Below are 26975 nucleotides of genomic sequence, written 5' to 3'. Positions count from 1 at the left end.
ATCCACAGCCAAACCCCAGCATCTACAGAATGCAGAGAAGAAAACAACAGGAACAGCAGGAAATTAAGAGCAAGTCAACTCTTCTCTGATAACAGGAAGTACTTCTTTACATGAATGGATGGAGGGAGTGTGGGATACGCTGGGGGGGCCAAGTCTCCAGTGGGGAGATTTCAGAGAAGACCTGACAGGCGTTCCAGATTTAGTGTGCAGCACAGGGCCACCCACCTCTGCTCAGATCTGAACCGTGCCATCACAGGCGCACCTCCCAGCACTCCACAGCACTCAGCTCCACCTAGTAGAGCGACAAAACCGCTACACCTAAAGACCGGTTTCCCGACGAAGGTTTATGCGCTCTACTGCATTCAGAGGGTTTGCAGCACAATAACAAGCTCTTGTACACAATAAGCCCTGTTATACAGGGATCTTTGGCAGCCAGGAATAAGCCACAAGAGCCGGCACCCAGCAGCCTCCTCCCAGTAGCCTCCCTGTGGTGCTGTTGCTCCTCTTTCTGTCTTCTGAATGCATAGGACTTGAGCTTTCTTCCCTGGCAGCAAGAGTGAGTGTAGTACAGGGAAACCACTCTTTTAAAATAGGTTTGAAGTCCTGTAACGCTGCTCCCAACATAAACAAGGCTTAAAAACATGCAGCACTTGTGAAAGTAACCAAACCCAGCGAAGACACGTGTGCAAAGACACAGCTCACTCTTTTATCACTCTCACTCTCTGGTGGCACAAATCCACTGTCACCTTGTTCAATTTGACACACAGTGTGTGCTGTATTGAATTTTAATTGTTTTTAAAGAATTAGTTGATTTTAAATGCACCTGTTTTGTTTTGGTATTTGGTTGGTTTTGTTTTGTTTTTTCTTTTGTCAAATACATTGGCCGTTTGGTTTTTAATTTTAAATGTATCAGATTGTTTTGTTTTTGTTTTTTATTTTATGGTTTTATTTGTTTTATGATTTATCTGATGCATTTTCAGTTAATTTAAATGTATTTGACCATATTGTTTATTTGTTTAATGGTTTTATTTGGCAGTATTGCCCTTAATCACAAGTTTATTTGAGTTTATGTATTTTGTTTAAGTTAATCACTGTAAGATTATTTTTTTAAGTGATTTTAGGAATTGATTTAAATTTTTTTAATCATAAGTATTAAAATTTTGAATTTTAAAATTACTGAAATGTAAAATACTTATCCTAATAAAACAATAAAACAGAGTGCTGTACTGTCGCTTTATTTTCAGTTTTCAGATAACACAACAGTCACACACGTTACCATTCAATCACACAGAATCAGAAATGCAGGAAGGCACGCGCACAAATTAACACACACACGTGCAGAAATGCAGACACAGGCAGCTGCAGTCACACACACACCTCCTGTAAACCCAATATCCTCTCCTGTCCTGGGGGCTTTCACTGCAGAGGCAGCACAGGAAGAGAGAGGCTGCATTATCCACATCAAAGCCCTGAATTATCAGCCATAATCAATCCCTTCCCATTACCCATGCTGGGCTGTGCTGTGCTGTGCTGTAGTGCAGTGTTTTTCAAGCAGAGTGCCATGGCATTTTGGTGTGCCATCAGGCTGGCACAGGTGTTTTGGACAAATGAGAAAAAGTCTCATGCAAGAAAAAATAATATAATAAAGGAATAAGCATTTCTTATGTATCAAGAATACTAATGTTTTACCAGATGAAATGTATCTGTGCCTCAAGACAAGCTGAGTTTTCTCACTGAAAAGTGAGAAACTGCTGTAGTGTACTATGCTGTTTGGGGGTGGGGGGGCACAGAGACTGTAAAACAAGTCAAGGGGGGTTGGAGGGGTGGGGGACAGTTCTGACTGTGGAGAGAAGGGGCCCTGTCTGAACATCACTGCCACAGACAGTCAGGGTGTGGACTGGGTGTTTAGGGAGATGCTAATTATAATTGGACAGGGCTACAGACCACTGTCTCACACAGGCTCTGTAAATCAGGGGACAGGGTGGTAGAAGAGGATTTGCGCTCAGACCATTTTCATTCATACTCAACACTGGAGGCCACTCTGCTACTTACAGCTGATGTAGTGCAGCCTAATTAGGACTCTTTATTAACATGACACAGTGCCTGGCCAAACTCCATTAATGCAACTTGAGTGCCCTCTCCTGTCCACAGGTCAGCACTGCAGCTTTGGCCACAACATCAGAGCACAAACCCTAATTACTCAATGTGTCTGTTATTATTCTGTGGAGTTACTGTGTGTGTCTGTTATTATTTTTCTCTGTCTAGTTATTGTTTGTCTCACTCCCAGTATTGTTTTCTAGAATTTGTTTTCATTGTGCATGTTGTGCTTATTTATTTTCAGAATAAAACCCACCTTCCACCTGAATATATACACCAATCAGCCATATAATTATGACCACCTTCCTAATATTGTGTAGGTCCCCCTTTTGCCGCCAAAACAGCCCTGACCCGTAGAAGCATGGACTCCACTAGACCTCTGAAGGTGTGCTGTGGTATCTGGCACCAAGACGTTAGCAGCAGATCCTTTAAGTCCTGAAAGTTGCGAGGTGGGGCCTCCATGGATCGGACTTGTTTGTCCAACACATCCCACAGATGCTTGATTGGATTGATTGATTGATTGATTGGATTATTTATATATAAATCAATTATCAAATCAAATATATATACAAAAAAATTGCTATCCAATTATGTGGGAGGAAAACAAAACACTTGAATATCAGTCCCCTTAACTACATTTGATCCCGGGTCTGCCTAGTAACTGACAGACAGTTTTACCTAGACTCCAAAAGAGCAGAGTTTCTCTGAACCATAAGGAGTGAGGACAGCTAGCCAGTGATCTAAATGGAGCGTATCGATTTATTAAGACCCCAACAAGAAAACTAAATAAAAAAATCAAAGACCCCAAAAACCTGTTGCACATGTTACATGGTTGACATTTTACACACAAGACACATACACTTGTTGGTACAGGTGACAATGATGTTAGCAGTAATTGTAAGTACACATGGTGAGGAGGGAGGATATTCAGGAGGTCTGCTGCGGTTCCAGGTTCTGTATTGCATTAATACCTAGCTTTAAATACTACTACTATAGTGCTACCTCTGAATCACTGCTGCACTGGCTCCAGAGGAGCACTGCTATAGAGCTTAACACTACCCAACTCTCTCACTACTACACTGGCCTCTGGCTCCTCTGTCTTGGGACAGGTCGATTTTCTGCAGTGGCAGCTCTGAGCAGCTGCAAGTTAAGAGGGAGGCAGTGGCCGTGCTGAACGACTGGCTGAAAACCTTTGTCTAGTTTGGGGCCTAGGTGTGCCCAAGGAACTGTGGTAGTGTTGCATCATTTAACCTTTGTGTGTCCATGTACTATGAAGACAGCAGGCCGATCTGGAGTCAGGATGGAGGGTGAGGCTAATACCTGAGCATCTTTGAAAGCTGAAAGCCCTAAACATTTTTTTGCTCAAAATGCAAATTGAGACATTCCAATGGGGGCCCATAAGAGATCGTCAGAGTCCCACTTTTTTGGTAACTCTTCCGGATCCATCCCGGCTGCTGTCCTGGTGCTAACTAACACTACCACTTCCTGTTCAAATCAGCACACACCCTTGAATCGTGTACTGCTTAACAAAAGGAGGTCACCAGTCTGACTGAGGGACCTAAGCACCTCCACAGTCCTAGGATATTACCACTATGCACCTCAAGCTCCCTCCCCCAACACACACACTGCAGAGCACACAGGGGTCTGAGACTCCCTATACCCCCCCACATGCTAGTGCCCACACCACAACACCTCATTATTGCAAACCCCGCACCATGCAACAGTTTATTACATGAAACAAACAAAACAAATCTGGACACGTTTTTCTCACTTTTTAAAAAGATACATTCAAAAACTAAAAAGAAAAACTGACAGCAAAAAATAAAAATAAAATAAACAATGACTAAATGGACCATTTCTCTCCTCAATGTTAGGTTACAGCCCCTGTTTTTTTAAATTGAAAAGCAAGCTCCCTGATTCTCAAATCATGTTTTAGTCACATGCAAAATAAGTGGGGAGGGACATGATTAGGGTTGGCTGCAGGCTTGACATGGGGAGAACAGAGGAGGGAGAGGGATTGAGAGAGAGAGGTATGGAGGGAGGGAGTTTGTGGGGTTCTGGATCAGCAAAGAGGAGAAAAAGGGCTGCATGCATAAGATTAGAAAATAAAAATAAAAAAAATCTGCTGCATGTGGAGATCTTCCTTTCGTCACGGACTCAGTCCTGTCAGAAAGAAGCAGTTCTTTAAGGAGTGGTAATGATTTCCTGTTCAAGACAAGGCAAACAGAACAGCTGTTATGTTTCAGCAGACTTGTCTCCTGTCACAGTCCCCATTGTTCAGGGCCTAATGACATCTCACACATGACGTCTCAGCAGGGGCCCTGGCCTGCTACCCCCAGCAACAGAGGCAGACAGGCTCGACTTCTGCCCCGGGGGGAATCCCCTTATAGCCATGTACATGTACCCTGCCCCAACACCTGTAAGAGAAAAGCAAAGACGGGCGCGCACAGTAACTGGAGAACTCCCTGGGTCATTCACACGAACTCAGCTGGGGCACGTCCGAGATAGGGATTGAGGTGACTCGAGGGCTGGATGTAAACTGGGGGGTAATTCAAGAAACCCAGCCCCCACACCCCCCCCCCAAAGACACACTCCTGCTTGCAGTGAAGAGAAAATTCCCACTTAGCAGCCACTTTCAGGAAGTGACCGTACCATTTCTGCCCAGTAGGGGTCACCTGCTACACTACACATTATTAGCATCCATTTGTCTCCAGGGTGACCATTTTTGTTCAAGGTTATTTAAGGACCGTAGACTCAGAGATCTGTAATTCCAATCCTGCAGGCTTGCCTCCCTCCAGATACCAGGTTGGCCAGTGTTGTGCTTCACCCAACGTTCCTGCCAAAACTGATGATGAAATAGGCCAATCCACACACCCTGTTTTGGTCAGTGAAGTGTTATGAGTGTATGTAAGTTCTTTTAGTGAAAACTTAAATTGAAATAACTTGCTTAAAGCAGACCTTTGAAATGGGTTTCAAGAAATTAGGAGCTCAGCTGGAACAAAAACCAGGAGCCAGTATGTGTCTTGGGATTTTCTGTTGAGCTCTTTAAACTGGTGTGCATAGACTTCACCTGTAACACCTGTAATATTACTACTAAAGTGCCAGCGGCAATAAATGCAGGGAGCAGTGCACCGCTGAATGGGGACGAGCGGAGCTCAGTTCAGGAGCGGGTCGACCTGGCACAATGTCAAAGGATACAGCCATCACCTGCATTGTAAGCCCAGAGGTGTTCAGGGCGGAAAGCTGCTGTGCATCATTACCTTAATTAGGATGTCAGTCATCCCTCCTGTAAGTGTGGAGGTGCGTTCCAGGGCCACGCACAACCCAGTGTATCATTAAGGCAGGTGCACATGGGGACTCTGCACACACACGCGTAATTACAGGTTATCTGGCACAACACGGTGCAGCGCAGAACGAAACTGAAACACTAGTTTTCACTTTTCACCTCAGTAGGTAAGGTTCCCTCTGACACATGCACGGTGACTTAGGACACCTTGCAGTTACGTCAGACTGGGTTCCTAGAGGCACACAGGGGATTTCAGGTTTTCATGCAGCCCTAAGATATGCAGTTCCCTCGTTTTCAGATGCTTGGCCATTTTGGGTGTGAATGTGCTTTGGCTTGCATAAAACAACCCATGTACAAGTCTACCCTTGTTGTTTCCCTTGCACTTAAAGTGCACCATAACACAGCAAACTTGGTGCTCTAGTTATTGGGGAAAAGCTGCTATATCTACTGTCCCTGTTATTCAGCTCAAGATGTATCATGTAACAGGTCTTCATCTGGCAAGGACTCTACATGACCTTTGACCCCACAGGGTTGTGACACCCCAGGAGTAGGCAGGCGAGGGGCAGGAAGGAGGCTGTACCTGTTTGTACATCTCGCCTGTCCTCTCGATCACAATGGTCTTGGCCTCCTTGATAGGAGAGGTGGCCTGGTAATCATCGCTCAGCAGGCCCAGGATTGGGTACTGGTTCCTGTACCTGCAGGGTGGCATGGGGGGAGGGGGAAGAAAATGCTGCTGTTTAAACATTATAATAAAAATTGAAGAGTTGTCAACTAATAATTAGTCGTTTTTGTTGTTTGTTTTCTTTAACACTGATTCACACATCCATTATTGACAAAAACATTCTGAAGTACATTTTGGAGGAGTTTACATTCCAAACCATGTATATAAACAACCACATATACACCCGCACAACCACAAACACACACACAATTTGCAGGAGTAGGAGTGAACGAGTGAGTACAGCTGTAGATCAAAATTCTAGGTGCAAGGAGGCCTTTGTCCAGCAAAGCCTGCTGACGATGATGAAGATGATAAAGATATGCAAATGCACAGTATTCAAATTCAATCAACCTTTCCATCACTTTAAAACAAGGGAACAATTGCCGTGTTAGATTGAGTGTGAGCGTGTGTGAGGTCAAAGAGCAGATTACTTTTTGGTGATGATGGTTTTGGTGACGCTCTTGGACTGGTTCGCAGCATCAGCCCTCTGGCTTTCAAGCCTCCTCAGATCCTGAAACGCAAATGGAGCAGAGGGTCAGTGCATGGCCTGGTGACTGACAGGGTGATTCCCAACACTGGTGTACAGGGAAGAGGACAGCCAGTCTGATCGGACTCGGATTCCGAACAATGTCTCGGGCACCAAGTACCTGATCACCACAGCCCCTACCCCCATCCCCTAAACAAGAACAAACTCTCCACGCTATGCCCAACGCTTCCCCTGACACGGGGTGGCTTGGACAGCTCTTCCCAGTCTTAAGCGAGTGACATTCTTGTACAGCAGTGTTCATAGAAGATGCTCCCCCAGGGGCAGAGCCGTTAATGCTGTTCATTCTTATCCCCAAGATCTCTTAAATGTGTTAATTGGGCTTAATTGAAGGGATGGGGCAGACCCAAAAAGAACGGGAAACAGATTTAAAAATAAATACATTTTAAAATTGGAAATAAAAAACAAAACAAAAATATATAGTTTGCTGCTAATTCAGAGCTGTGTCAGCAGCCTGGCAGCAGTGTTAATGCAATTCAAGCCCCACCCCACTTGAATAAATGATTATTCATAAAATAAAACGAATAAGCAGTGAGTTGGGAGACCTCCTCCTGCCGCCGGATGATCGTCTCCTTCTGCTCCAGTGTGGAGATGAGCTCCGTGATGCGCAGGTGCAGACTCTGGTCACCGCTGCTCTTGGAGGAGAACTCTGTCTGCATCTTGCTGAACTGAGCCTGGAACACACAAACACACAAGCTCACACACACCACCACACATCACACCCACACACAGGCAGCCCCTTTCTACGCCAGAAGCATTATGGACCTGCACACCGACTCTAACCTAAGCCCGGACAAAAATGTAGCCCTAATTTAATCCCTTTCTCACATCTAAACTTTCCAAAATGTCACTGCCATTAAAACAAATATTCTAGATTGGGATTTTCCTTGTTCTTAAGCATCTAAATCTTAAGTTCATAGAGAAATGGCAATTAATTATTCTAATACTGAAGAATATTGTGCATGATTATTTGGTTGATACCGAATTGACAAATGTGTCAGTAGTGGAAAGCTAACGTTAAACATCTCTATTTCCCTAGCATCATCCCTGACCCTCAGTTAAACTTACCATTGTCAAGGATTTCAAACCACTACCTGATTGTCTCAAACTGCTTCCTGGTCCCAGTCCTTCAGATTCCACCACTAACCCCGCCACCCTTCCTGGTCCCCAGTCCCTCGTCTCTCACCCTCAGGGTCTGCAGCTCCTTGTCCTTTTCCTCCCTCAGGCTGTTGAGCATCTCGTTGTAGTGTCTGGACATCTGCTCCGTCTTCACCTGGATGGTTGTACTGTTGGACTGACCGGACAACTGGAGGGAGAGGCACACTGTGAGCTCTCCACACTGGGGCTCTGCCCGTATGTCACCTGAATCCATTGCTACCGTTATTGTTGTTCCTGTTGTTGTTACACTATTCCTTTTATTCTGCTTTCCTTTTTTCTCTGAGAAAGAGTGAGACAGACGGAGAGAGAGACCGGAGGAGAGAGATCTACTTCTATTGATCATTTCATATTTCATTTGTAATGCTTTGTCAATAAATTATATATCACATGCCAATAAAGCTGCTTGAATTGAATTGAGAGAGAGGCTGTGGTCATTCCTGTACCTTCTGTCTCAGAATCTCGTTCTCCTCCTCCAGGGCCTTCTTGCTGCACTCCAGCTCCTTAAGCCTGTAGTCCCTGTCGGAGTCCGAGTGCTTGGTGCTGAGGAGCTGGCTCTCCATGCTGCGCAGTGCCATGTTGGACTCCTTCAGGGACAACTGAGACACACAGAGCCCCCCCAAAATACAGTGAGACCAGCTGCCACTCAATAATAACAACAATAATAATCTGCATCCAACCGAGTTAGGCCCCAGCTCATTGCGACCTTATACCTGATGAAGTGGTTCTTGATAATGGATGGGTGTATAAATAATAACAACAACAACAGTACTATATATAAAAGCTGGAAAATTAACCAGAAAGTAAGGATATTTAGCCCAAAGCCCCACCACCCATGCCTACGCTGCCCCCTCGTACCTGCAGTTGGCGGTTGTTCTCTCGGACAGACTCCAGCAGCCTGTCATACTGAGCGGCCTGGTCGGCCTTGAAACTCAGGTCTCTCTCCAGGGATTCCTTGTCACTCTCCAGCCTCTAGCATTGGTGGGGAGAGAAGGGGGAGAACAACAATTGGTGTGTGAAGGTGGTGAAGCTGCATGAAGAGACAGATACACCGATCAACCATAACATCATGACCACTGACAGGTGAAGTGAATAACACTGATAATCTCGTTATCATGGCACCTGTCAGTGGGTGGGATATATTAGGCAGCAAGTGAACATTTTGTCCTCAAAGTTGATGTGTTGGAAGCAGGAAAAATGGGCAAGCGTAAGGATCTGAGCAACTTTGACAAGGGCCAAAGTGTGATGGCTAGACGACTGGGTCAGAGCATCTCCAAAACTGCAGCTCTTGTGGGGTGTTCCCGGTCTGCAGTGGTCAGTACCTATCAAAAGTGGTTGAAGGAAGGAAAAGCGGTGAACCGGCGACAGGGTCATGGGCGGCCAAGGCTCACTGATGCACGTGGGGAGCGAAGGCTGGCCCGTGTGGTCCGATCCAACAGACGAGCTCAAATTGCTGAAAAAGTGAATGCTGGTTCTGATAGAAAGGTGTCAGGACACACAGTGCATCGCAGTTTGTTGCGTATTCTGCTGCGTAGCCGCAGACCAGTCAGGGTGCCCATGCTGACCCGTCCACTGCCGAAAGCGCCTACAATGGGCACGTGAGCATCAGAACTGGACCACGGAGCAATGGAAGGAGGTGGCCTGGTCTGATGAATCACGAGTTCAGGGTGTTGACTTGGCCTCCAAATTCCCCAGATCTCAATCCAACCGAGGATCTGTGGGATGTGCTGGACAAACAAGTCTGATCCATGGAGGCCCCACCTCACAACTTACAGGACTTAAAGGATCTGCTGCTAACGTCTTGGTGCCAGATACCACAGCACACCTTCAGAGGTCTAGAAGAGTCCATGCCTCGACGGGTCAGGGCTGTTTTGGCGGCAAAAGGGGGACCTACACAATATTAGGCAGGTGGTGATAGGTGTATGTTGAGGGCAGGAAACACGGTGGTAGGGTGGAGAGTGCTTTTAAAGGGGGTCGGAGGTCAAAGGTCAGGCATACCCGGAGGTCATCCTGCAGGTGAAGAAGCTCCTCTCTCAGGCTGCTGAAGGTGGTGAGCAGCAGACGCAGAGTCTTATCGGCAGTCAGCCGGGTCTGAGAGGGGGAGAAGGGGAGAGTGCAAGAGACTGTCATGCAATATCATGCAATCCCAGATTTTTCAGTGGCAAGATGCATTTCAAATCAACACAACACAAATCACAACATAACATGACACCACCATACTATGTATTCTCCGAGGGATCCCCGCTCCCCTTCCCCACCAAGTGCTGCTCACCTCCAGCAGGTAGCGAATCTGCTGTTTGGTCAATTCAGATGCACCCTTCGGGATCAGTGCCTCCACCTCATCCTTCTCCACCTGCCAGGGGACGCACACAGGGACACTATTGAGTACTATTGAGAGTGACAAGTGCAGACACTGGGGAGCTGAACTCAAGACAACGATTTCAAATTGCAAGAATATGTTCATAATAAATAACTGGGGGAGAGAGGGTTCAAGATTAACTAAAGAAACAACAACCCATAGAAAGCAATAGTTGGGAGCATTAGTGTAAATCAGAAAATTGATTAAAGTGATGTTGCAGGACTGAGCAGAAGAGGTGGGCAGGGAACTGATGTTTTACACTTTTGTGATAATGCAAGGTTGCGGCTTCCTACCTTGTAATTGATGGTGGGATCTAGGTGGTGTTTCCTGTGAATGCAGATGAGAAGCACAGCATGAGTGTGCTGCACAGATGCAGTGGGGTATGCAGTGTAATATGCAGGAGGTATGGTAGGGCATGTCAATTAAGGGGCACTGTGCCAAGAGCGGCCAGTCCCCATCAACACTAAGTCATTGGAAACGTGTTGTAAAGTAAAAATAATAATAATAATCATATTATATATATATATATATATATATATATATAGATAGATAGATAGATAGATAGATAGATAGATAGATAGATAGATAGATAGATACGGCTCTGGAAAAAAATGAGACCACTCCAAGTTCAGAAATCAATGTTAAGTGGTCTCAATTTTTTCCAGAGCTGTATATATATATATATATATATACACTCACCTAAAGGATTATTAGGAACACCATACTAATACCCTTTCGCCTTCAGAACTGCCTTAATTCTATGTGGCATTGATTCAACAAGGTGCTGAAAGCATTCTTTAGAAATGTTGGCCCATATTGATAGGATAGCATCTTGCAGTTGATGGAGATTTGTGGGATGCACATCCAGGGCACGAAGCTCCCGTTCCACCACATCCCAAAGATGCTCTATTGGGTTGAGATCTGGTGACTGTGGGGGCCAGTTTAGTACAGTGAACTCATTGTCATGTTCAAGAAACCAATTTGAAATGATTCGACCTTTGTGACATGGTGCATTATCCTGCTGGAAGTAGCCATCAGAGGATGGGTACATGGTGGTCATAAAGGGATGGACATGGTCAGAAACAATGCTCAGGTAGGCCGTGGCATTTAAACGATGCCCAATTGGCACTAAGGGGCCTAAAGTGTGCCAAGAAAACATCCCCCACACCATTACACCACCACCAGCAGCCTGCACAGTGGTAACAAGGCATGATGGATCCATGTTCTCATTCTGTTTACGCCAAATTCTGACTCTACCATCTGAATGTCTCAACAGAAATCGAGACTCATCAGACCAGGCAACATTTTTCCAGTCTTCAACTGTCCAATTTTGGTGAGCTTGTGCAAATTGTAGCCTCTTTTTCCTATTTGTAGTGGAGATGAGTGGTACCCGGTGGGGTCTTCTGCTGTTGTAGCCCATCCACCTCAAGGTTGTACGTGTTGTGGCTTCACAAATGCTTTGCTGCATACCTCGGTTGTAACGAGTGGTTATTTCAGTCAAAGTTGCTCTTCTATCAGCTTGAATCAGTCGGCCCATTCTCCTCTGACCTCTAGCATCAACAAGGCATTTTCGCCCACAGGACTGCCGCATACTGGATGTTTTTCCCTTTTCACACCATTCTTTGTAAACCCTAGAAATGGTTGTGCGTGAAAATCCCAGTAACTGAGCAGATTGTGAAATACTCAGACCGGCCCGTTTGGCACCAACAACCCTGCCATGCTCAAAATTGCTTTCTTTCCCATTCAGACATTCAGTTTGGAGTTCAGGAGATTGTCTTGACCAGGACCACACCCCTAAATGCATTGAAGCAACTGCCATGTGATTGGTTGGTTAGATAATTGCATTAATGAGAAATTGAACAGGTGTTCCTAATAATCCTTTAGGTGAGTGTATATATATATAAATCTTTCCAGTTTTTATTGAAATTTACACAGTTTAATGTCTCAATGTACTCTGAAATTAAAGCATAAAATAAACAATTTAAAAAAGAAAAAGAAAATCAAGGAATCATTTTGTTTAATAAAATTAAACCCCTTAAGCTGACAAACCCCTCTGGTACCCTTAAAAGAGCACCAAATCCGTGTGCTTCTCTTTAATCCCTTGTGTACTCTTCACTGTTGCGTTTGCCAAAGCTGAAACTTTCTAACGATGTGAAGCATAGAATATCAAATACTGTAAATCGGATGCGTTTGAGAATGAAATGCGTTGGTAGCCAAGAGAATACACTTTCAAACCATATGCATATTGCAGGAATACAGTTTAACTTCTATGCACAGGAGTTGCGCATAACACTGCCAAATAATGCTTAAGAGGGTGTAGTAACACAGTATATAACTCTGTACAATAGTTTTCAGTTTTAGGTAACCTAAACTTTTTTGTAACCTTTTTTTCTATTTACCACTTACCGTTGTACCATATCAGGTTATTCACTGGACTTGGACTGCTTAAATTTCAATAAAACTGGAAAAATGGGAGTGTTCTAAAACTGTATAAAAGTGTATATATTTTTTTACAACAAATAAGCTAGGGCAAAATGAAGTACTGTAGGTTGCACACACATGTAAACAAATACAATAATGCACTCTTGCCAGGAACAAAGGCTTGTTTTCTTTATGAATCATCCACACATGCATAAAAAAAACAAAAGACCACACCTTGGAATGTGAATGCAGAGAGGTCGGGGGAACAGACAGACAGTGATGCCAACCTTAATCATATTATACCAATAATGCTCATTCTTAAACATTACACTCAGCCCCATTGTTTTCAACTCCTTAAATTTGTATCCAATTTTCATCCAGTTTGTCTTAAAAGTTGTATTTTGACTAGTACTTTAAAGGAAAATCCCTTAAAAATCCCTTACAATCCAAATATGTCATAATTCATTACTATTTATCTTGTAAAACAGGTGGCAGTGTTGCAATATAGTGCGTCTAATCATGACCAACGATGCAGTAACTCAGGGTTTCCTAAACTTTTTTGATCCAGGGACCCCTTTGCCGCCCAGATTTTTGCCGAGGTCCCCCACCTACCGAAGGGGGGGGTTTGACGATAAAAACGTGCGAGAGCGTGGCGGGGGGGGGGTTAATTTGAGTGGTATTTCAACATAAACATGTTCATATCAAGATTTCCCATAGACTTTAATTTAATTGCATTAAAATGCATGTTTGTTTATGTGAATAAACTTGGTAGTATAGTTTGTCATGATCAACTATGCAGAATATTGTAGCACAGGTTGTCTAGTTTCATTTGATAGGTGTCACATACCTGTACCCCTTATAATGTCCATGTTAAACAGTTGCCCGTGTAAGAAGTTCCAACCAGGCAAAAATGGGGCTGAGTGTACAGGGCTAACTGAAGGGAGGGAGGGAGAGCAAAAAAAGAGGAACAGAGGGTTCAAAACAGAGTTCAAGTAAGAATACAAGGAGAGATGGAGACAGGACAGATAGGTAAACCCTTCCAGCCCAGAGAGAGAGGGTGCCCCAACTCAGCGTACACACCGGCCCCGGATCTTCTCCACATGCTCGGAGAGGCAGGAGAAGATGTCGCCATTCTTGCGGTAGACCTCGGCCAGCAGCTCCCCAAAGAAGCGTGTGTCCATTTTGGTCAAGGGCTCCTCTACGACCTGGGACACCTGGGACACATGGGACACCTGGGACACCTGGGACACTGGAGACACCATCTCCTTCTGGATCAGCACGTCCTGCGTCTTCGACACAGCAATTTCAAGAAGCACATCATGTTTAAAAAAAAAAAAAAGAGAGAAGGAATCAAAATTCTAAAATCAAACAAAATCCAAGAATGACCGAATCAGATTAGGATCAGAACTCGTAAAAAATACAAGAAAACAAAAAACAAACAAAACAAATATATGTAATGTGCAAACTTTTCTCCTTTTGCACACAAGCATTAGACTTGATTTAAAACGTAATGCTGCTCCTGAACTCAACCTTCGCTGCCCTGAATGACCTCAGACGTGGCATCTTCACATACAAACTCCATAATCCAGCTCCAATGGCCATTGTAGTCTATGTAATAATATGCTTATCGAAGGGACACAGTGGCTGCTGCCGACACGTGCGGTTAAGATGACACAAACACACGTCGCTCTGCTACTTCAATGCAATGGGTACTGGGGCTCTGCAGGTGGGGAGGCCTGAGGGAATACAACTGTTGTGCAATGTAGAGACCTATTGGCAGTGTGTGGTACTGCAGCTCTAAGCACGGCAGATAGATCTGAGCGAGAGAGAGAACGCTGCCTGTGACTGTGCCAGCCGAAACTGTCTCCCACAAAGAAGCTGACTTGGTACTCTCGCATTCCTGCACAACGCGGTAATGTTGGCGCTGTGCCATCATACCTCCCTGACCTGTGCCAAACAGGCATGCACACACCTCTCAGTCACACTCACACACTCTCTCTCTCTCTCTCTGTCACACTCACACACTCTCTCGCTCTCTCTCTCTGTCACACTCACACACTCTCTCGCTCTCTGTCACACTCAATTCAATTCAATTCAATTCAAGGGTGCTTTATTGGCATGACAAACAGTTTCGTAGTGTTGCCAAAGCAGTTGATATTATATACATACATTGAAAAATAATAAAAGGTAAGAAAAAAAAAAAAATGAAACAGTAACATTATAATTTATAAATAAAATCTTAATAGACATGTACATTTACTTTATTTATAGTTATCAGGTTACAGCTGGTGCTCATGTATGTTTTCACAGTGAGCCCCTCAGGCTGTGGCAGGCGGCTACATATTGGGCAGCCAGGGGGGCTGTATGTCCCTCCCCCAGGAGGATAGCTATTTTTTTTTTCCACACACTCTCTTTCTCTCTGTCACACTCACACACTCTCTCTCTGCAGCGCACTGCGGAGTGATGCACCATGTGCCTCAGAGACACAGAGGTGTGCCTGTGACAGAGGCCCACTTCACACTAACATGGGGGTGGCCTAGTGTTCCTGCCAAACCTCAAAATCCTCAGCTATACAAAGCTGCGTCCCATTCACTCAAGTCTGCCATACCCTACATTGCTTATGCAAACAATGCGTCCCTAGATTTCAGTGTTAAACAGGGCATTTGAATGTCTCGGAACAGGAATCTCAAAACACGCAAGAGCCTGGGAACCCCACTGCAGCCCGTCAAGCAGGGACCCCCTCCTGACGGCAGAATGGGGGCCTGATGCCTTGGCAATCACGTCCTGCTGCCCTTGGACACGCTCCTCTCAGGCGTCTGATGATACCAACATTCAATCGTTCACTTCCAGAAAACCCAAGCCAAGCAGCAGGCCTGACAGGCTCGACCACATTCCGGCCGGTGTGGGCAGGCAAGAACTGGGTGGCTACGCTGCGGATAAACCGCAGAAGGAGATGGGAAAGGGAGGGCAGAGGAGGAGTTGCACATAGGAAATGAGGAATTTAGAGAAGTGTTCCAGGTATAAAGAAACAGCCCGCATCACACAGATGGGATACTCCCATTTCTGTAAAAATAGAAAATCACTATATCAGCTACACACCCATGTTTCATCTCAGGGTTGGATCAGCTTTACATGCAAGCCAAATAAAACAGCATAAGGGAGGGCAGACAGGAAGGCTGCAGGGGGTCTGGGAAGTGAGCATGGGCAAGTGAGTAGCTGAGACGGGGCCCCTCACAATCACTCCCACACCCTGAGCTCTGGTATTCTCATTTAATTTTCTCTTTTTGACAAACGAACAACAGTCATAGAGAATGTAACCGGGGCAGTGTGCTGATTTGTTCATTTGTACTGCTGTTTTACATTCCTAAAGATCGATAATTAAAAAATAAAACTGCCTATCCTTCACTGCTCCTGTACATTCAGCAGCCCATTTGCCGTCAGCGTGAGAGCAACCTACATGGGTAGAGAGTGGGTCAAGAGCAACCAGACTCAGGAGGTGGGCCGGCCAGCCAGACAGACAGAGCGTGACACACGTGACCACAGATTTCACCCGCTTATTAGAACCTGAACGCAACAGTACTCATCCGACCTATTGAACAACACACCCTGACCCACTGGACACTGCATCCTGGGTGATATGGGTGGAGGGTGCATGTGTTAAGGGGCACACCTGTCTTAACATAGTGCACCTTTGCACCTCAGTTGGATAGCAAGGTGGGCAAGAGGCAGGATCAGTCATTACCAATGCCATTCCCCAGCACACAGCCTGCCGCAAGATTCTGAAATATGCGATAATCCCCAGTTCACAGCTGAGGATATTGAACACAGAGATACTCATCAGACAAAACAAGACTTGCATCGGCTTCATCTCCGATCCACCAGCATATCCTACCACAGCAGCTGCATGGCTGGCTGGCAATATTACAAACAATGGAGGTCCTAGGTGGCACAAGGTACGTTCGGTCTCCTCGGCCCAGATGTTACTGCTTGCACTGCTTTTGAGGTGGCCTGTGTTTAGCACTACCAACCAGGAATGCCGAGCCCTACATCCTCTTGATTTCCAAAACTCTCAACACACAATTACAAAACTATAAATCACTTCTAGTAGGTTACAAAAACAAATTAATGAATACATCTGTAAAGAGATAAGATGAAAATAAGGAGGAAGGCAAATGCCCTGTTTTGTGTTTTTATGGCAGCTGTGATTAAGTTTTTGAACAACAACAAAGAACACAGGGGACGAAATAAAAAAAAAAAAAGTTACACTCCCACACGTCCAGAGACTCCTCTGCATTTTAGCTTATTTACTCTCTCTCTCTTTAATAGTACACTTTGAAGTATGTGCAGCAATTGTGAAAACCACACCTTGCTATATTACCAATTCAAGCTGCACGGGTTTCCTTTGATCTTTGACCCTTATGTAAGCATGCAGGCACACAACAAACAGGAGCTCAATGGAGGCCTGCTGCCTGCCACCTCTCCTCCTCTGACTGGTGCATTCTGGGATAGAGTGTGTGACGGAGCAAGACTTCAATGCTGCTGCTGATTAGGTTCCCACACCAAACCAGCATGTGTTTATGTCATCTTTCTAAAAGAGAGGTGGGGCAGGCGTGCATGCACGTGTGCGCGCGTGTGCATGAGTAAGTGTGTGTGAGACCACAGTATTTTCTCAGTGCAGCACAGCACAACACACACAGGAGGAAAATCTTAAAAATATAGAAGGAAAGAGTGGACATTTTTGGGAGAAGCAAACAGAATTCCAGCGGCAAGAAACACTTAATCTTTGCTCACCACCCCCTTCCCTGACACTTTTACTGCCAATAGCATCCTCATAAATTTCTAATCTCCTAATAAAGATGTCAGGTCACCTCGAGGACTGTGCACTCTAGTTCCCCTCAGGCATTTTCTCACCCCAGTTCTTTTGTACTTGGTGCTTCTAAAGATGATGATTTTATTTTTTGTCTTTTCCTTTTTTCCTTACGTGCAAATGACAGGTGTAGTTTGCATCGCTCAGGCCTTTGAGCACCTGAGTTTCAGAGACTGCAGTGCAAATAAAAGCCCCCTGGCAAACCTGCTGGGACTAAGGTTTTGTTATTTTCTTTTCCTCCCACGTTCTTTTAAATGTGAAAAATATATTTATTCTGACAGGTGATTGCGTAGCTGCCTGAGCGCAGGGATGAAAGAAGAGCTGCTCCCTTCACGTGAAGTCTCTGTATATGACTTATTCCTTACTTGTCAATACCAGGTGAACCCACAGAGTTGCAACTGAACTGCCACTGGCAGGGGGGGTTGGTGGTGGTCGGGGGGTTTGTTTCCCCACAAGAGAGATCCGCTTTCCTAGAGTCAGTATCACACCGCAGGGCAGCAGCACCACATCCATAAAAAGAGTGAGACAGTCTGAGGTTACACAGATGAAGAACTGACCGGGTGACTACGCAGACAAGGCTCACAAAAGACCAAAGACCAGCTGTGCGATTCTGAGAAAGACCTTTGGACGCCTGTCGCTCCTGTGCCTAGATATGGGTGTGTGAGCATGAGTGTGTGGGAGTGTCTGTGGGGGGGGGGTGGGTTGCGAATGGATGATGCACTGGCAGGTGGGGCTGGCAAGGAGGGGGGTGGTTGCTGCTGCCTGTGTCTGCAGGAGGAGGGCTGGGATCAGATAGAGTCAGGGCTGCGTGCAGGCCCCACCCTGTGCCCGCAACACACACCTCAAGCTCAGGCAGGGATTAGCTGGAGAGTTATACGCCCTGTTTACCAGCGCAAAGACAGCAGCAGTCAGTCTGGGAGCGTTAGCTTGGAAGCAGGCTACTGCTGTGCATGTGTGTGGGGGGGGGGGAAGCATTTTTAAGCAGTTTCAGATTTTATTTGTGATCCAAAGATGTCTGTATTTAAGTTTACTTTTAGCCACTTCATTAAAAACTGAGAGGGAAACTAAACCATTGAACTTGTAATTGGATTATGTTTTTATCTGTAATTGTATACTGTATTATTGCACTTTTGTAATGCTCTTATATTTTGTAAGTTGCCCTGGATAACGGCGTCTGCTAAGAAAGAAATAATAAGGACATTTTTCACTGACATATGCTCACACACTCATTACACACTTTTACACGCTTTACACTCAAACAGGCAGGAGAATCTAGCACGATTAATCACAGAAGGCACCTGGAGACAGAGAGGCTGCTTCAAGGTCACGACCACAGACAGACAGACGCACAGACAGACGCACAGACGCTACCCCTGAGCAGAAGAGATTCAATCCCCGAAAAAACCGAATGCACAATAAATCACCAGGAGCTGTCAATCGAACCCTCGTGAGCAGTCCCTGTGCACAGCAGCAGGGCAGGTTCAAACAGAAAACCTGTTTCTAGAGAGCGTTCTTTTACAGCCCCCCCCCCACCTTGCGCTTGGTATTAAACTTAAACCCCAGGCCAAACTGTTTAGAAAGGAAGGGGGGGGGCACATACCACATAACTTGACAAGGTTACTTGCAGCCGAGCCCCCAAGGCCTCTGCACCAAAGTTCAGCACAAATCATTTTTTTCTTGCCTTTTTTCTGGCTTTAATCGTTTGCTGCTGTACTTGTATTTTTTTGGTGTTGTTCTTAAGAGTGTGCTCAAATATCAACTCCGTACATTTCAACACCACCATTCAGTGTTTGCCAAAAGAGCTGCCTTGATCTGGAGGTAATTACTCAAAATGTCATAAATACGATATCACACGCTGAAGTGAATGGGGTTGAAGTGTCCCGTCCCGTCCCCCGCCCCCACTGGCAATGCCGTGCCCCCTCCTGAGGCAAATAAGCATTCACACCCAGGTAACTTGGCAAGTCTTTGGAAAACTGAGAATATGAAAATAAAAGCTGAAAGATAAAAACAGACATTCCTGTGTGTGTCGCTCAAAGCAAAGGAACGGTCAGCTTCTATTCCCTATAGTGCCTTTCTCATGCCAAGTGCCACCTCGGAGCACTGCTACAACACTGGCTGCTGAATACCTGGACCCCCACTTTAGACCTGCGAGAGGCAGCAGCAGTATTCTCCCTCCTGTGCGCTAGATAAAGGCACAGTGGCTATCAGACTCACGTTTACAATCGAGTTTGCACTTGCCCATAATTACAGACTTCAGGGCCCTGTGCAAATTGCCCCCTTAAACTTACAAACATATTAAATCCACCCATCTGCACCTTCATGACAGTGATCTGGTGAGTCTGACATGCTTGTGCAGTTGCCATACTGATCTCTGAGCCCAGGACTGTCTCCATGGCCTAAAGCCAGTCTAAACAAGGTCAATCCCTCCCTCCCCCAGCACAGCCTGTCCAGCTGTCCTCTGCCTACGTCCCTCTCTGCTTGCTTATGTAACACCCACAATGCAACCTGGGCTCCACCAATCACAGGAGTACTATCTGAACACTTGTTGGCAGCTTTTGAATAGTCAGTGACATCTTCCCACTATCCAGTGAGAAGTGGGAAGTTAACTACATTTCTAAACCACAATTCTCAAAGTAAAACAACATAACATAGTGCAATTGGCAGTAGTGTGGAGTAGTGGTTAGGGCTCTTGACTAATTGAGGGTCAGTAGGGTTTATGGGTCTCAGGTGGGGGACACTGCTGTGGTACCCTTGAGCAAGGTACTGAATCTGGATTGCTCCAGTAAAAACACAGCTGTATAAAAGGGCAATTGTATGAGAAATTGCACATTGTAACAACTGTAAGTCCCCCTGCCAAGAAATATAAAAATAAATAAATAATGAATCTCTGTGTAATTAATCTCTCATTTGTGCAGAGTCCTCCCACTGCAGATTTGATTGTCACTCAGAAGGAATGCAGCGAGGGATCCCCCTAAGGTATGGGGCTTCATTATCCTACATTATCACACCTGGATTCTAGCCCTGGGTACGCCCTGAAAAAACTCATTAAATTACCTTTTGAAACCTGCCCGTGTTTTGGGTTAGGTTCTTCCCCCCTGTGCATTTGCATTACTGGCTTGGGGATTGTAAGGGCTGCCAAGAGGGAAAAAAAGGTTGCAGGTATCCAATTGACAGATTCTTCCCAAGCCAGGCTGTGTCCCTATTCCCTCCTCTCTCGGTCACCCAGGCAGAAATGCTTCTTATTGGCTGAGAATGGGAACTCAGACCACATTCCACAATCGGTCAAGGTCCCACACTCTGACCAACTAGAGGAATTGGGAGTGGGCAGGACTTTTTTTTTTTTCCTGGCAGGTGGTTTCCCTTCCTTTTACTGTGAACACTATTCTGGGCCAGCCCGGTAAATAGAAAAGAGTTTCTAAAGCAAAGACAGATCAGAAAGCTGCCACTCCGCCCACCCCCTCCAATTCCACTATCATGCATTACTCATGAGTCAGTCTCCTGGTTCATTTGCATACCATTGCGCACATTGGTTTGTTTTTTACATCACCATTCAGCTCCCAGACTAGATTAGCATTAACCAAATGTGCCATACCAACTTATGCACGCATTAAAATAGGGAGAAAAAATACTTTGATGGACACCATGTTGTATTTGCACACAGCTCTGGCCATAATGACTTCCTGCAACAAGAATTTGCTCTTTGTTCCACCTTGTCTCCCACAACCCTCCAGGACTGTATCAGATCTGGAGGCTGGCCGGAGCACAGGGCGTGGCAGATGTATGTTAAGGTTTTCAGATTATTGTCTGGGAAGGATAATTCAGCCCTGCATGGTGTTAACAAGCAAGTCCAGATTGGAATCGCCTCCACGCTGCCTGAAGCACAGGCACACAGCAATCGCAGAAAACGTTTATCTTTATTAAGGTTTATTGATATCATTACAAAAACCGCAAGGAAGCCAACATCCAGTGGCAAGTTAAAGAAAACAGACGTGACTTCACAGGATCAACGTTTGTTTGTTGTTGTTGTTGTTGTTGTTGTTGTTGATTCCGCCCATGTCTGCCCAGGTTGTTTGTCAGCAGTGGCATTTAATGGCAAAACTCTTACAGCGCTATGCCATCTTGCGTAATAATAAAACAGATTATTTTTTTTCTATCAGTTACCTGATGTTAAAGACAACCGCACATTAGAGAAAAGCCACATATCAGGCACCCTCTCTTGCTTTCTCTTTGTTGTCAGTTGTACCAATTTACTTACTATTAGATTCTGTATTAAAAAATATATATGTTGTCATTTTAGCTATCGGGAATAGATCAACACTCACACCTCCTCGGCTGCTTACACATGGACCCACTCCCAGATCCTTAGACCAATACTCCCAGGGCTCCGGCCAACATCCCCATCTGCTTCTGCCTACCAACCAACGCAGTCCAAGTCTAAGACATTTACAAGACCCCTTTCTCCGCCATCTGCCTCGCAGTCTTTCAGCTCCACACTGCAGCCCAGCGCAGTACTGCTTCAACTCCACTCTACGCACTGCATCATACTGCCTCCTGCCCAGCCCCTTGTGCCTCTACCACTCCATTGCTGCCCACTGATTTCCATACAGAGCTGCCAATCACAAGACCCCCCCACCACAGCTGCACTTGGGCAGCTGTTCACTTGCTCGGTGGTCTGTCTATAGTACAGCTAAGGGGGAGAATGGTTGGGGTAGCAGCATACCTGAGACACACACACATTAAAATCCAGGCTCTCAAGAATAAATCCGACTCATTTCACAGACGCCATACAAATGCCTTGTCAAGGCAACTGCGGGTGAAGAGGCGTGTGCATGCGTGTTGTTCTTAATGTGTGCAAGGTCTCTGCGGTTATGCAGTCAGCAGTGTCTGCGTGCAGCGACAGCACGTTTTCAGCATGTGTAGCATCTATGTTTATGTTTATAGATTGCAGAGTGTCATTCTGTGTGTGAGCTCATATCCCAGTGCCATGTATCCGTCACTCACCTCACTGGGGCTGATCTCTGGGCTCTTGGCCGGACTGGGGGACTGGCTGAACACAGATGGTGCTTTAGAATTGGAAGTCTGCACGGAGAGAGGGAGAGAGAGAAATTACAGCATGAGAACTCAGGTCAGCAATGCTCCACTCTGCAGCGAATATTTGACTGCAAACAGCACAGACATGTTAGTTTTTTCATAAGCCTGTTTTAGGCCTTCTGGAGTACTTTTAAGCTTATAGTACCATGTAAACTTGTCTCTGTAGCACATGTTTTCTAAGTAGTGTCACAAAAGCACTCAGTTAATTTCTCTCTCAGGTAGTATTATGCCACTGGGTTGTTAAGTACCCTTGAGAAAGTCAATTTATCTTTACTCCCATTTGTGTTTTGACATGTCAGAGATGAGCAAGGGTGAAACTTCCCCACTGAATTAATCACTGGGAGCACCCATGCAGGACAACCTTTTACCAGGAAGGGCCTGCAACACCAGTGTCTCACTCTCCAAATTCAAAGATGACATCACAATCACGATTGTTTGCTATGACAATATGTGAGAGAATGAAAACAAATTACATTATCCATAGAGATGCAATTGAACAGTGAGCTTTCCAGACCTCTTCCAACAATGTTGTGGGGGGTGGGGTGTGAAAACAGCTTGTGGTTTTCCACTCCAGGGTCGAGGTAAATTCCACTTTTTCATTTCCTGTCCCGTTTTTTAGACCCATTCCCAATTCCAATTCCAGTTTGTTTGTTTTTTTTCATTGCAATTGATATAATCAACTCTAATGGAAAGGAACTGGAAATGAATTGAAAAACAGAATTGGAATCTTACACACTTACAAATGGAGGGGGAGAGGAATAAATTGATGGGGGGGCAATAGTGCCAATGTGGAAGGAGGGCTTTGCGTCCATTGCAGGTTGTTGCAACAAGCCTGTCTGTCTGGCTGTTGGTGTGGCCTGCGCTGGGGCCTGTGCCAGGGGCGGGGAGGGGAGGGGAGGCTGATCAGTATCTACAGGAACAGGTTTGCAGGGGAGTAAGATAATGATTTTGTTTATTTGTCTATTTGTTTCTCTTCGATCTGGAAAGTGCCCTGTGGCTACCTTGCAAAGGGCACTATACTATACAAAATAAAAATGTATTGATTGAATTGATATGACCCCTTTGACTTCACTTCACCAGGTTTTGCCACAAATCACAAAAAAAGACTGTCCTGAAGTGCCGCAGAAAACGTGACATCCCCATATTTGATGTGTTTTTTTATTATATTACGTTATTTTATTATTTGAAGTGATTTTTATTATAGAGACACACTCGTGACATCTGCTACACAGATATATTTGGCCATTCAGCTGCTGGAGCTTATCTGAAGTGAAGACAGCTCTGCAGTGATGCAAGACTAGATTCCACATATAGTACTGCCAGACCTTGAAACTGAACTGAAATGTAGCCATTGCTTTCTTTTTTTTTGACATTTTTGAAGTAACAGATATGACACTATCTATCATTTGGCATTCCCAGGCTATATTTTAATCATTAAAAGAAAAAAATACTTTTGCAATTTAGGAAATAATGCAGCACAAGGAGGGTGTGGACACTCTTGGTTTTAAGACCAGCACTGTGTAGCTGGGATGTTTGTGCAGCACAGTACACATGGCAGCCAAAAGTAATTATCAAACCTGTATTATGACTTCCTAAGAAGCTCCAGTATGTCATTCTGGCTTCAACATATGGAAGGCTTGTACATACCTGGCTGGAAATAAAATTATTTAGAATTTTACCCGTAACGCGTCACCTTGCAAATGAAGGAGGGAAAGAAAAAAAAGGATTGGTTATAGCTAAATGATAGATGATAAAGGCATGCATGCATTTGGGTGAATATTTCACACAGCAGGATAGCAAGGCATCTGAATTCAGTCCCGAGGAGGACACTGGCAGAGCTGGCTGACTGAGGCACCTCTTCACTTTTACCAGAGAATTCTCTTCCATACTTCCACCAACTTAAAAACTCTCCAGGAACCAACAACTAGTGCTTTTATCTGTCATTTAATGTATTTCGAGGAACTATATACCCCACTCTAACCCCTTTCAAAATCAGTCTTTCCAATTAAAAACAGCCAGAGTGCACCGAGGGCAACCCAGTCCACTAGCCGCGTTCATGTGCACACACCACTGGTCTTTCAAACCCCACAGGTCAAGACCGTGGGATGAAGGCGAAACAGAAGAGGGAACAGGGGGGGGGAGTAGGAGCTGACCTACTCCCCACTGAAGAGGGACCTGTACGGAGCAAGCTGGTGGGTCAGGCTGCAAAAACCGAGCCCTGCGAGTGCACGGTGGGCTGCCATATTAAAATGGGTGGGCCTGACTCAGAGGCCATGCGATAGCAAAATGCAGCGGTGAGTTCAGAAACCCAGCCCGGCCTGGTGCCTCCTTCAGGACCTGACACAGACTGATGCACTGGACAGGCTGCATTCTCTCGACCAGGGCTGGGTCATTGGAGCCCTCACTGGCAGAAAGGGTTCATGTTTTAACTCCACGACTTATTCAGATTTTAACTACTTAACTGGAGTAATTATTGGCATAAGAAGACTGACACGTGCTTATTCCAGGTCCTTATCAGGTGCTACTATAAAGGAACCAAAACATTCAGGAGTGCAAGCATGAATCTGTCCAAGAAACAAATCCAGCAAATCTGTGACATAAAACCTATCCTACTTATTCATCAGACGTTTGTCTTGTTGGGATAAAGTTTATGTTTTCTGACATAAAAAACACAGATGGATTAAACCTGCCATGCAAAATTCTCACAGTTTTTTTCCCCGGCAGTAACTCAAAGCAGCACAAACTAGACATGCCAGCTCCTGTTGTGGGTAGAGTTTGGGGAAGGGTGAGGATGCCGTTAACGCAGCCACACCTTCCCCTCCCAAAATATTCAGGCAGCACAATCCAAGTGTGGATTGAAAAAATCAGCAGGTCTACTTGCTTTTTAATTATCATCAAATGCGTGTTTATTTAATTTCCTCAGCTTCTTCATTCGGTATCAGGAACGTTGCACGGTATATCCCCCTAGCTTGCACATTGTATATTTTGCATGTATTCACAAACCCCTGCAGCGCCAATGAACGTGGACAGATTGATCTGCAGTCCCAGTGGAAGAGATGAAGGCTCATCATTGCAGGTGATACAGTGCGGTGTATATAATTACAGGGTCCAACAGACGGTGCAACGGGCAGCAATGCAATACTTTGCAATAGAAAATCATTACCATTCAAAACTAACTTTATTGGCACGACGATTAGCTTCGACTGTTACATTAAACTAGAGAAAAGTTTCAATTGAAAAGAAACTTAACGCGGAAACCCACACTTAGCTGATACCCCGATGGTTGTTTCTTATGTCTGTTTGACGGTTTAAATACCAAAATATAAAACAGCTGTCAAACAGCTACAAACTTACACTTTGTGGATCTTCGCGAATATTAAGAAATACATGGACTAAACAAAAACTCTCGCCTACAAACGACCCCTATACAGAACCATGCATGCACTGCATTTTATTTGCTCCTATGTGCTGTAGGCTTAACCCTATTTTCTTGCTTAGTCGATGTTTCTTTAAATTATTGTATTATTTCATTATTGCGTGACAATGAAGTTGAGCTGGTCAGGGTGGCTGCTTATAACGAATTCTACAAATACGTAAATAATAATAATATCTAATAACCCCCCGTACAAGAGCTGAAACCCACCGAGATGTGGACGAGCTGCTGTTGGCCGCACTGCTGCTGCCGGTAAAACTCCGGGTCGTCGGCGCTGCTCACGCTGACTCTCTGCAGGTAGGTCGGCGGTGCCAGCAAGGTCTGTCGGTTGTCCACCATGACGTACGACTCCGGCATCCTCCTCTCGACCGGCACCAGGTACCGCACGGTCTCGTACATCACGTTCCCCTGCACGCCGGTTCCGTTGGTCACGTACTGGACCGGTAACCCCGTCGAAACGGTGGAAACCGCGGACCCGTGGGAGAAGGGCCCCGGCGAAACGGGCGCCGAGGATAAAGGCACGGAGGAGAGGTTCATGGTTCTGTAGGAGGACAAGCTGGGAGAGACGGGCAGCGTCATCCTCACCGGGCTGCCGGCGACTTCCTCAGTCCGAACTAGAGAGGGGCAAAGCAACGTTAGCACAGCAACTCCAGCCCTCTCATGTATACACCGTACAGGAAGGTCTTCGGCAAACAAACAGACAAGAGTTTGGTGAATTTGAGAGATATCTACCTGTGTACATGTTGCCTGGATCCGGGAGCAACTTTGCTGTGGCTTATGAGAAACTGTATCCAGAGTTGACGGGGCGGTTCATGGCAATGGCTCTCTCTGTCTCTCTGTCTGAGACACACCCACATTCCCTCTCACCTCCCCTGGGCATTTCTCACCTGCTGTAAAATAAGCACCTTTGCTTTTTTTAACTCCTGAATGAGTGCTGTTAATCAAAACAGAAACTGTAATAGCAGCCCTTTTGTTGAGATTCCCGTGGCGTCAACTGTTTA

The 26975-nt window shown here is 45.3% G+C and overlaps 1 protein-coding gene across 2 annotated transcripts; it reads right to left on the bottom strand.

The window, feature by feature from the left end:
• Positions 1 to 2836: 2836 nt before the first annotated feature.
• On the bottom strand, positions 2837 to 26975 carry pof1b (POF1B actin binding protein). 2 transcript variants are annotated; one of them, XM_066715259.1, is made up of 14 exons: positions 26707 to 26975; positions 26185 to 26588; positions 22452 to 22529; positions 13664 to 13872; positions 10456 to 10489; positions 10076 to 10156; positions 9802 to 9894; positions 8662 to 8775; positions 8250 to 8402; positions 7835 to 7954; positions 7194 to 7322; positions 6536 to 6615; positions 5964 to 6078; positions 2837 to 4302 (listed from the first exon to the last, which is right to left on the bottom strand). In XM_066715259.1, the coding sequence occupies exons 1-14, from the start codon at positions 26714 to 26716 to the stop codon at positions 4282 to 4284; spliced, it is 1641 nt and encodes a 546-aa protein (XP_066571356.1). In that variant the 5' UTR covers positions 26717 to 26975; the 3' UTR covers positions 2837 to 4281. The 2 variants fall into 2 exon arrangements, with proteins under 2 accessions (XP_066571356.1, XP_066571357.1); XM_066715260.1 differs by having other exon boundaries at positions 2837 to 4260; positions 26707 to 26974.

This window comes from Amia ocellicauda, chromosome 10, assembly GCF_036373705.1.
Source record: "Amia ocellicauda isolate fAmiCal2 chromosome 10, fAmiCal2.hap1, whole genome shotgun sequence".
NCBI classification, from domain to species: domain Eukaryota; kingdom Metazoa; phylum Chordata; class Actinopteri; order Amiiformes; family Amiidae; genus Amia; species Amia ocellicauda.
This window is presented reverse-complemented; position numbering and strand designations above follow the sequence as displayed.

Bases quoted from the DNA above. Each gene is read 5' to 3' on its own strand.
- pof1b (XM_066715259.1), bottom strand. The intron at 22,530-26,184 runs GTGGGTTTCAGC...CTCTCCGTGCAG, and splicing joins AGCAGCTCGTCCACATCTCG to ACTTCCAATTCTAAAGCACC. The intron at 13,873-22,451 runs GTGAGTGACGGA...GCTGTGTCGAAG, and splicing joins CAGAGATCAGCCCCAGTGAG to ACGCAGGACGTGCTGATCCA.